General features: G+C 46.6%; 1 protein-coding gene across 1 annotated transcript; it reads left to right on the forward strand.

The window, feature by feature from the left end:
* Nucleotides 1-1,622: 1,622 nt before the first annotated feature.
* Nucleotides 1,623-9,734, forward strand: LOC120041943 (cysteine-rich protein 2-like). Its single transcript, XM_038986817.1, has 3 exons — nt 1,623-1,748; nt 9,227-9,321; nt 9,696-9,734. Exons 1-3 carry the CDS (start codon nt 1,706-1,708, stop codon nt 9,732-9,734), a joined length of 177 nt encoding a protein of 58 aa, XP_038842745.1. The 5' UTR covers nt 1,623-1,705.
* The last annotated feature ends 2,553 nt before the right edge of the window (nt 9,735-12,287 follow it).

The raw sequence follows: 12,287 nt of genomic DNA on the forward strand, positions 1-12,287 counted from the left end.
TGACCACAGTGTGTAACTTAGTGATAAGCCTGGGTGTACAGCCAAGAGCTGTTTGGGTGGGACCACAGTCTGTGACTTAGTGATAAGCCTGGGTGTACAGCCAAGAGCTGTTTGGGTGGGACCGCAGTGTGTAACTTAGTGATAAGCCTGGGCGTACAGCCAAGAGCTGTTTGGCTGTGACCGCAGTGTGTAACTTAGTGATAAGCCTGGGCGTACAGCCAAGAGCTGTTTGGGTGTGACCGCAGTGTGTAACTTAGTGATAAGCCTGGGTGTACAGCCAAGAGCTGTTTGGGTGGGACCGCAGTGTGTGACTTAGTGATAAGCCTGGGTGTACAGCCAAGAGCTGTTTGGGTGGGACCGCAGTGTGTGACACATCCTGATTTTCACAATGTGCAGGAACTCCGCTGTGTGGAAACATGCAGAATGGATCAGAGAATAGTGTGAGCTGTGGTAACGCTAGACGGCTGAGCCCTGGTGCTGTCAACGTCAGCTATCTTCATCTGCACAGACAAGTTAGTCACCTTTTACACACTATGTTCCTCACCCTCTCTCTCCCTCCTCCCCTGTCTCCTTCTACCAACCCAGTCTGTCAATAATCTCTATCTCTCTCTCACCCCTCTCTCTCCCCCATTCACTCATCCTCACCTTATCTCCCCCTCTCCACTCCTCTGTGTGTGAAGTGGGGTTGGTGTCAGGTTTCCCTTTTCAATTGAGAGTCTCCCAATCCTTGGTGTCGGAGAGAAAAGTGTTTAAAGATGAAAAGAGGACTGAACAGGTAACTTGATATGCTGACTCCTTGTATTGAGTTCCCCTATTCAGCACCAAGAGTCTCTCTCTCTCTGTCTCTCTCTCTCTCTCTCTCTCTCTCTCTCTCTCTCTCTCTCTCTCTCTCTCTCTCTCTATTCAGCACCAAGTCTCTCTCTTTCTCTTTCTCCTCTCTCTTTCTCTCTTTCTCCTCTCTCTTTCTCTCTTCTCCTCATTTTCTGTTTTCGGAGTGACCTATACTAGTCCCAACTGATGTTCTGTACAGAGATAACAGCCCAGAATAGACATATCTTTAATCATCTTCAATCTAAAGGTTATTCTATGTATCATATCTTTCTAGTTCTATCTATCATATCTTCATAGTTCAAAGTTTCACATCTTTCTAGTTCTATGTATCACATCTTTCTAGTTCTATGTTTCATATCTTTCTAGTTCTATGTATATTTAGTTTTACCAGTGACACCAATGTGTTGATCTAGAATTTTCTTTTGAAGTGATATTTCTTTGTCTTGCTGTGACAAGGTACTCACCTCTCTCTCTGTCTCTCTCTCTCTCTCTCTCTCTTTCTCTCTCTTTCTCCTCTAATTTTCTTTTGAAGTGATGTTTCTTTGTCTTGCTGTGACAAGGTACTCACCTCTCTCTCTGTCTCTCTCTCTCTCTCTCTCTCTCTCTCTCTTTCTCCTCTAATTTTCTTTTGAAGTGATGTTTCTTTGTCTTGCTGTGACAAGGTACTCACCACATCCTGGTTCTGTCATCACAACACGCCACATTCACAGAGTTGAACCTATTTCCTGTACATCTCTCTGACACACACACACCTTTTCTCTACATACTCTCTCACACACACATTCTCTCTCTCTACACACACTTTCTCCATCTCACACTCTCTACGTACACACTTCCTGTCTGCTAAATAACAGTGTCAGGAATATCATCTATCATGGTGGGCTACTGTCCCATCTGTGGGAAACCCGTCTACTTTGGTGAGTGCAGTGTGTGTGTGTGTGTGTGCGTGTGCGTGCGTGTGCGTGTGTGTGTGTGTGTGTGTGTGTGTGTGTGTGTGTGTGTGTGTGTGTGTGTGTGTGTGTGTGTGTGTGTGTGTCTGTGTATGTGTGAGTGTGAGTGTGAGTGTGAGTGTGAGTGTGAGTGTGAGTGTGAGTGTGTGTGTGTCTCCATGCTCTGAACAGTCTGTCATGAGTCACACACAAACAACAGGAAGTGTCTTCTCTGAGGAAGCTCTAACACACAGTTCTCTAACACACAGGCTACTCTCCAATACTCTAACCTGGTGTCCTTTCCTTTCTAACCAGCCTTCTTTTCATCCTGGGATAAGTTCCAACACCCTAAACTGGTCTCTTTTCCTTCACTGGCTGTGGTCCTATAGTCTAACCTGGCTTCCTTTCCTTCAGAGGCTGGGTTCCAATAGTCTAACCTGGCTTCCTTTCCTTCAGAGGCTGGGTTCCAATAGTCTAACCTGGCTTCCTTTCCTTCAGAGGCTGTGTTCCAATAGTCTAACCTGGCTTCCTTTCCTTCAGAGGATGGGTTCCAAAAGTCTAACCTAGCTTCCTTTCCTTCAGAGGCTGGGTTCCAAAAGTCTAACCTAGCTTCCTTTCCTTCAGAGGCCGGGTTCCAAAAGTCTAACCTAGCTTCCTTTCCTTCAGAGGCTGGGTTCCAAAAGTCTAACCTAGCTTCCTTTCCTTCAGAGGCTGTGTTCCAATAGTCTAACCTGGCTTCCTTTCCTTCAGAGGCCGGGTTCCTATAGTCTAACCTGGCTTCCTTTCCTTCAGAGGCTGGGTTCCAAAAGTCTAACCTGGCTTCCTTTCCTTCAGAGGCTGAGTTCCTATAGTCTAACCTGGCTTCCTTCCCTTTAGAGGCTGGGTTCCTATAGTCTAACCTGGCTTCCTTTCACCTGGGCTCCTTTCCTAAGTCCTCAACTGATATGAGACAGCAGACTGGTCTCTCACACTTCGGCTTTGTTCAAATACCAACTTGCCTTCCTTTCCTTTAGGGACTTGCATTATTTGCATGTGTCCGGTACAGGAACTAGGGTTGCAAATGAAAGGTATATTATTGGAAAGTTTCTATGTTTACCAGGAAACTACCAGAATTTTGGTAACATTTACATTTTAGGGGTAATTTTATCAAATTACATCTAGTGGCCTTTTTGGGTACTTCAGATTATCACATGAGTCTGTAATTATCTCTGGCCCTCTGTGTGGTCTTATCACATGAGTCTGTAAATATCTCAGGCCCTCTGTGTGGCCTTATCACATGAGTCTGTAATTATCTCTGGTCCTCTGTGTGGCCTTATCACATGAGTCTGTAATTATCTCTGGTCCTCTGTGTGTCCTTATCACATGAGTCTGTAATTATCTCTGGCCCTCTGTGTGTCCTTATCACATGAGTCAGTAATTATCTCTGGTCCTCTGTGTGGTCTTATCACATGAGTCTGTAATTATCTCTGGTCCTCTGTGTGGTCTTATCACATGAGTCTGTAATTATCTCAGGCCCTCTGTGTGGTCTTATCACATGAGTCTGTAATTATCTCTGGCCCTCTGTGTGGTCTTATCACATGAGTCTGTAATTATCTCTGGCCCTCTGTGTGGCCTTATCACATGAGTCTGTAACGGCAGTCTATTTCGTCCTCCTCATCGGACGAGGAGAAGCGAGAAGGATCGGAGGACCAATGTGCAGAGTGGTAAGTTTCCATGGTAATTTAATGTACACGAAAACAATACACGATACAAAACAACAAACGAACATACCGTAACAGTCCCGTGTGGCGAAACACTGATACAGGAACAAACACCCACAAACCACACGTGAAACCCCAGCTGCCTAAGTATGATTCTCAATCAGGGACAACGATTGACAGCTGCCTCTGATTGAGAATCATACCAGGCCGAACCCAAAATCCCAACATAGAAAACACACATAGACAACCCACCCCAACTCACGCCCTGACCATACTAAAATACATACAAAACAAGGGAAATAAGGTCAGGAACGTGACAGAACCCCCCCCCCTCAAGGTGCGAACTCCGGGCGCACCACCTAAAACTCTAGGGGAGGGTCTGGGTGGGCGTCTGTCCGCGGTGGCGGTTCTGGTGCGGGACGTGGACCCCACTTCAACATTGTTTTTGTCCACCTCCTTAATCGCCCCCGTGGCCTCCTATGAGCTGCGATCCTCGCCGCCGACCTTGGCCTGGGAACCCTAGCCATGGGTCCCGAATGGACAGGATACTCCGGCAGCACCGGAGTGAAAGACGACTCCGGCAGCGCCGGAGTAAAAGGCAATTCCGGCATCGCCGGCTTGAGAGGCAGCTCTGGCAGCTCCCGGCTGACTGACGGCTCCGGCAGGTCCCGGCTGACTGACAGTTCCGGCAGGTCCTGGCTGGCTGGCTCTGGCAGGTCCCGGCTGACTGACAGTTCCGACAGGTCCTGGCTGGCTGGCTCTGGCAGGTCCCGGCTGACTGACAGTTCCGGCAGGTCCTGGCTGGCTGACAGCTCTGGCAGGTCCTGGCTGGCTGACAGCTCTGGCAGGTCCTTGCTGACTGGCTCTGGCAGCTCCTGGCTGGCTGGCGGCTCTGGCGGCTCTGGCAGCTCCTGACTGACGGACGGCTCTAGCGGCTCCTGACTGACGGACGGCTCTACTGGCTCGGGACAGACGGGCGGCTCTGACGGCTCGGGACAGGCAGGCAGCTCAGACGGCGCTGGGCAGGCAGACAGCTCAGACGGCGCTGGGCAGGCAGGCAGCTCAGACGGCGCTGGGCAGGCAGGCAGCTCAGACTGCGCTGGGCAGGCAGACAGTTCAGACGGCGCTGGACAGATGAGAGACTCTGGCTGCGCTGGAGAAGAGGAAGGCTCTGGCAGCGCTGGACAGGCGGGAGCAACTGTAGAGAGAACCCGGAGAGACAGCCTGGTGCGGGGGGCTGCCACCGGAGGACTGGTACGTGGAGGTGGCACCGGATATACCGGACCGTGAAGGAGTACAACAGCTCTTGAGCACCGAGCCTGCCCAACCTTACCCGGTTGAATGTCCCCGTAGCCCTGCCAGTGCGGCGAGGTGGAATAGCCCGCACTGGGCTATGCTGGCGAACCGGGGACACCATTTGTAAGGCTGGACGCCGGCCCGAGGAGACGCACTGGAGACCAGATGCGTTGGGCCGGCTTCATGGCACCCGGCTCGATGCCCAACCTAGCCCGGCCAGTGCGGCGAGGTGGAATAGCCCGCACTGGGCTAAACACGCGTACTGGGGACACCGTGCGCTCCACCGCATAACACGGTGTCTGACCAGTACGACGCCCTCTCACTCCACGGTAAGCACGGGGAGTTGGCTCAGATCTCCTACCCGGCTTAGCCACACTCCGCGTGTGCCCCCCCCCAAGAAATGTTTGGGTCTGACTCTCGGGCTTCCAACCGCGTCGCCGCGCTGCCTCCTCATACCAGCGCCTCTCTGCCTTCGCTGCCTCCAACTCTGCCTTGGGACGGCGATATTCCCCTGGCTGAGCCGAGGGTCCTTTGCCGTCCAGGATCTCTTCCCAAGTCCACGAGTCCTGTGTCTTCTGCCGCTGCTGCTGCTGTCCTTTACCACTCTGCTTGGTCCTTTGGTGGTGGGTGTTTCTGTAACGGCAGTCTATTTCGTCCTCCTCATCGGACGAGGAGAAGCGAGAAGGATCGGAGGACCAATGTACAGAGTGGTAAGTTTCCATGGTAATTTAATGTACACGAAAACAATACACGATACAAAACAACAAACGAACATACCGTAACAGTCCCGTGTGGCGAAACACTGACACAGGAACAAACACCCACAAACCAAACGTGAAACCCCAGCTGCCTAAGTATGATTCTCAATCATGGACAACGATTGACAGCTGCCTCTGATTGAGAATCATACCAGGCCGAACCCAAAATCCCAACATAGAAAAACACACATAGACAACCCACCCCAACTCACGTCCTGACCATACTAAAATACATACAAAACAAGGGAAAACAGGTCAGGAACGTGACAGAGTCTGTAATTATCATGTCAAATAGACAATAATTAAATATGATGCTTTAATATATATCTATATAATTTAAAGTTGTAAATCCTTAACCTTAATATAAACCATGAACTCAGTAAATATCATTGGTGTTGAATATGAGGGTTTCAGCATGAAATATTCTGAATGTTTTTTTAAACACTTGTATTTATTTTACTGTCAAAACGTCTTTGTTGTAAATGTGTTGGAGCCAAACTGATGTCAGTTGTTAAATCAGTCAATAGAGTTTATCAAAATAATGGCCTTGTTGATTAGATGCTTTTCATTAATTAGTCTGTTGGACAATATGGACACAGACACCATATAGAGGAATACATTTTATAAAAGTTATTCTAGTATAAATTCCCAAAGTTACTTTGGTAAATTACCGGTAGCTTAGCAACTCTCAGGTCACAGTGCAGAGCTCTCTCTGAATGGCAGACACCATTTGACCTCTAACCCTTGGTATCTTCCATCCCCACTGGTCCATGACCTGCAATCTCTATTGCACTCAACACTGCCCTTTCCCACCTGGACAAAAGGAACACCTATGTGAGAATGCAATTCATCGACTACAGCTGAGCGTTCAACACCATAGTGCCCTCAAAGCTCATCACTAAGCTAAGGACCCTGGGACTAAACACCTCCCTCTGCAACTGGATCCTGGACTTCCTGAAGGGCCACCCCCAGGTGGTAAGGGTAGGTAACAACACATCCGCCATGCTGATCCTCACTACGGGGGCCCCTCAGGGGAACGTGCTCAGACCCCTCCTGTACTCCCTGATCACTCACGAGGCACGACTCCAACACCATTAAGTTTGCCGATGACACAACAGTGGTAGGCCTGATCACCGTCAACGATGAGACAGCCTATAGGGAGGAGGTCAGAGACCTGGCCGTGTGGTGCCAGGACAACAACCTCTCCCTCAACGTGATAAAAACAAAGGAGATGACCGTGGACTACAGGAAAAGGAGGACAAAGAAAGCCCCCATTCTCATTGACGGGGCTGTAGTGGAGCAGGTTGAGAGCTTCAAGTTCCTTGGTATCCACGTCACCAACAAACTAGCATGGTCCAAGCACACCAAGAGAGTCGTGAAGAGGGCATGACAAAGCCTATTCCCCCTCAGGAGACTGAAAAGATTTGGCATGGGTCCTTAGAACCTCAAAAGCTTCTACAGCTGCACCATCGAGAGCATCCTGACGGGTTGCATCATTGCCTGGTATGGCAACTGCTCAGCCTCCGACTTCAAGACACTACAGAGGGTTGTGCGTACGGCCCAGTACATCACCGGGGCCAAGCTTCCTGCCATCCAGGACCTCTATACAAGGCGGTGTCAGAGGAAGGCCCTACAAATTGTGAAAGACACCAGTCACCCTAGTCATAGACTGTTCTCTCTTCTACCGCACGGCAAGTGGTACCGGATCACCAAATCTAGGACCAAAAGGCTCCTTATCAGCTTCTACCGCCAAACCATAAGACTCCTGAACATCTAATCAAATGACCACCAGACCCCTCTTTTACACTGCTGCTATTCTCTGTTTATAATCTATACATAGTCACTTTAACTCTACCTACATATTACCTCAATTACCTGGATTAACCGGTGCCCCCTCACATTGACTCTGTAACGGAACCCCAATATAGCCTCGCTATTGTTATTTTACTGCTGCTGTTTAATTATTTAACTTTAAAAAATGTATATGTTTACTGAACACATTTTTTCTTAACTTTTTAAAGCAATGTTGGTTAAGTGCTTGTAAGTAAGCATTTCACTGTAAGGTCCACACCTGTTGTATTCAGCATTTCACTGTAAGGTCCACACCTGTTGTATTCAGCATTTCACTGTAAGGTCTACTACACCTGTTGTATTCAGCATTTCACTGTAAGTGTAACGTCCTGACCAGAGTTATGTGTTTTGCTTGTTTAGTGTTGGTCAGGACGTGAGCTGGGTGGGAATTCTATGTTGTGTGTCTAGTTTGTCTGTTTCTGTGTCCAGCCTAATATGGTTCTCAATCAGAGGCAGCTGGTAATCGTTGTCCCTGATTGAGAATCATATATAGGAGGCTTGTTTGGTGTTGGGATTTTGTGGGTGATTGTTTCCTGTCTCTGTGTTTGTGTTCTGCACCAGATGGGACTGTCTCGGCTTTCACGTTTGTTATTTTGTTATTTGTTAAATGTTCACCGTGTATCGTCAAATTAAACATGTTGAACACTAACCGCGCTGCATTTTGGTCCTCTCCTTCATCCCAGGAAGAAAGTCGTTACAGTAAGGTTCACACCTGTTGTATTTAGCATTTCACTGTACGGTCTACTACACCTGTTGTATTTAGCATTTCACTGTACGGTCTACTACACCTGTTGTATTTAGCATTTCACTGTACGGTCTACTACACCTGTTGTATTTAGCATTTCACTGTACGGTCTACTACACCTGTTGTATTTAGCATTTCACTGTACGGTCTACTACACCTGTTGTATTTAGCATTTCACTGTACGGTCTACTACACCTGTTGTATTTAGCATTTCACTGTACGGTCTACTACACCTGTTGTATTTAGCATTTCACTGTACGGTCTACTACACCTGTTGTATTTAGCATTTCACTGTACGGTCTACTACACCTGTTGTATTTAGCATTTCACTGTACGGTCTACTACACCTGTTGTATTTAGCATTTCACTGTACGGTCTACTACACCTGTTGTATTTAGCATTTCACTGTACGGTCTACTACACCTGTTGTATTTAGCATTTCATTGTACGGTCTACTACACCTGTTGTATTTAGCATTTCACTGTACGGTCTACTACACCTGTTGTATTTAGCATTTCACTGTACGGTCTACTACACCTGTTGTATTTAGCATTTCACTGTACGGTCTACTACACCTGTTGTATTTAGCATTTCACTGTACGGTCTACTACACCTGTTGTATTTAGCATTTCACTGTACGGTCTACTACACCTGTTGTATTTAGCATTTCACTGTACGGTCTACTACACCTGTTGTATTTAGCATTTCACTGTACGGTCTACTACACCTGTTGTATTTAGCATTTCACTGTACGGTCTACTACACCTGTTGTATTTAGCATTTCACTGTACGGTCTACTACACCTGTTGTATTTAGCATTTCACTGTACGGTCTACTACACCTGTTGTATTTAGCATTTCACTGTACGGTCTACTACACCTGTTGTATTTAGCATTTCACTGTACGGTCTACTACACCTGTTGTATTTAGCATTTCACTGTACGGTCTACTACACCTGTTGTATTTAGCATTTCACTGTACGGTCTACTACACCTGTTGTATTTAGCATTTCACTGTACGGTCTACTACACCTGTTGTATTCAGCGCATGAAATACAATTTGATTTGATTCCATTTTTTATTTAACCCCTGGTATCCTCTCTCCCCATTGGTCTAGGTGAGAAGAAGAGGTCATTGGGGCGGGACTACCACCCTCTGTGTCTGAAGTGTCAACAGTGTCAGAGACAGTTGACCCCAGGACAACATGCTGAGGTATGGAGAGAGAGGGAGGGAGGGGAGAGGAGGAGGGAGAGAAGGGGGAGGGAGGAATGGGAGCTGAGAGGGAGGGGAGTATAGCAGAGGGGGGAGAGAGGGAAGGGAAGGGGGAGAGAGAGTCAGGGAGAGAAGGGGAGGGGAGAGAGGGAAGGGAAGGTTGAGTGAGGGGGGAGAGAAAGATAGTATCAACAGTGTCAGAGACAGCTGACCCCAGGACAACATAATGAGGTACGAAGACAGGGAGGTGGAGGGTGGGGAAGGAGTGAGGGAGGGAGGTGGGGTGCAGAAGGAAGGTCTGTCTATCTGTCTATCTGTAGGTGTGTATCTATGTATCTCATGAACTAAGATGTTTTCTGTGCTTTGCGTTTCAGCATGATGAGAAACCCTACTACACTAACTGTTACATGTAGATGTTTGGTACCAGAGGTAGATACTGCTTGGTGATGAGTAACCCTACTACACTAACTGTTACATGTAGATGTTTGGTACCAGAGGTAGATACTGCTTGGTGATGAGAAACCCTACTACACTAACTGTTACATGTAGATACCAGGGTAGATACTGCTTGGTGATGAGAAACCCTACTACACTAACTGTTACATGTAGATGTTTGGTACCAGAGGTAGATACTGCTTGGTGATGAGTAACCCTACTACACTAACTGTTACATGTAGATGTCTGGTCCCAGAGGTAGATACTGCTTGGTGATGAGAAACCCTACTACACTAACTGTTACATGTAGATGTTTGGTCCCAGAGGTAGATACTGCTTGGTGATGGAGTAACCCTACTACACTAACTGTTACATGTAGATGTTTGGTACCAGAGGTAGATACTGCTTGGTGATGAGTAACCCTACTACACTAACTGTTACATGTAGATGTTTGGTACCAGAGGTAGATACTGCTTGGTGATGAGTAACCCTACTACACTAACTGTTACATGTAGATGTTTGGTACCAGAGGTAGATACTGCTTGGTGATGAGTAACCCTACTACACTAACTGTTACATGTAGATGTTATGGTACCAGAGGTAGATACTGCTTGGTGATGAGTAACCCTACTACCTAACTGTTACATGTAGATGTTTGGTACCAGAGGTAGATACTGCTTGGTGATGAGAACCCTACTACACTAACTGTTACATGTAGATGTTTGGTACCAGAGGTAGATACTGCTTGGTGATGAGTAACCCTACTACACTAACTGTTACATGTAGATGTTTGGTACCAGAGGTAGATACTGCTTGGTGATGAGTAACCCTACTACACTAACTGTTACATGTAGATGTTTGGTACCAGAGGTAGATACTGCTTGGTGATGAGTAACCCTACTACACTAACTGTTACATGTAGATGTTTGGTACCAGAGGTAGATACTGCTTGGTGATGAGTAACCCTACTACACTAACTGTTACATGTAGATGTTTGGTACCAGAGGTAGATACTGCTTGGTGATGAGAACCCTACTACACTAACTGTTACATGTAGATGTTTGGTACCAGAGGTAGATACTGCTTGGTGATGAGTAAACCCTACTACACTAACTGTTACATGTAGATGTTTGGTACCAGAGGTAGATACTGCTTGGTGATGAGTAAACCCTACTACACTAACTGTTACATGTAGATGTTTGGTAACCAGAGGTAGATACTGCTTGGTGATGAGAACCCTACTACACTAACTGTTACATGTAGATGTTTGGTACCAGAGGTAGATACTGCTTGGTGATGAGAAACCCTACTACACTAACTGTTACATGTAGATGTTTGGTACCAGAGGTAGATACTGCTTGGTGATGAGTAACCCTACTACACTGTTACATGTAGATGTTTTGGTACCAGAGGTAGATACTGCTTGGTGATGAGAAACCCTACCAACACTAACTGTTACATGTAGATGTTTGGTACCAGAGGTAGATACTGCTTGGTGATGAGTAACCCTACTACACTAACTGTTACATGTAGATGTTTGGTACCAGAGGTAGATACTGCTTGGTGATGAGTAACCCTACTACACTAACTGTTACATGTAGATGTTTGGTACCAGAGGTAGATACTGCTTGGTGATGAGTAACCCTACTACACTAACTGTTACATGTAGATGTTTGGTACCAGAGGTAGATACTGCTTGGTGATGAGAAACCCTACTACACTATTACATGTAGATGTTTGGTACCAGAGGTAGATACTGCTTGGTGATGAGTAACCCTACTACACTAACTGTTACATGTAGATGTTGGGTACCAGAGGTAGATACTGCTTGGTGATGAGTAACCCTACTACACTAACTGTTACATGTAGATGTTTGGTACCAGAGGTAGATACTGCTTGGTGATGAGTAACCCTACTACACTAACTGTTACATGTAGATGTTGGTACCAGAGGTAGATACTGCTTGGTGATGAGTAACCCTACTACACTACTGTTACATGTAGATGTTGGTACCAGAGGTAGATACTGCTTGGTGATGAGTAACCCTACTACACTAACTGTTACATGTAGATGTTGGTACCAGAGGTAGATACTGCTTGGTGATGAGTAACCCTACTACACTAACTGTTACATGTAGATGTTGGGTACCAGAGGTAGATACTGCTTGGTGATGAGTAACCCTACTACACTAACTGTTACATGTAGATGTTGGGTACCAGAGGTAGATACTGCTTGGTGATGAGTAACCCTACTACACTAACTGTTACATGTAGATGTTGGGTACCAGAGGTAGATACTGCTTGGTGATGAGAAACCCTACTACACTAACTGTTACATGTAGATGTATGGTACCAGAGGTAGATACTGCTTGGTGATGAGTAACCCTACTACACTAACTGTTACATGTAGATGTTTGGTACCAGAGGTAGATACTGCTTGGTGATGAGTAACCCTACTACACTAACTGTTACATGTAGATGTTTGGTACCAGAGGTAGATACTGCTTGGTGATGAGAAACCCTACTACACTA

The sequence above is a fragment of the Salvelinus namaycush genome, unplaced genomic scaffold (genome assembly GCF_016432855.1).
Source record: "Salvelinus namaycush isolate Seneca unplaced genomic scaffold, SaNama_1.0 Scaffold584, whole genome shotgun sequence".
Lineage (NCBI taxonomy): Eukaryota > Metazoa > Chordata > Actinopteri > Salmoniformes > Salmonidae > Salvelinus > Salvelinus namaycush.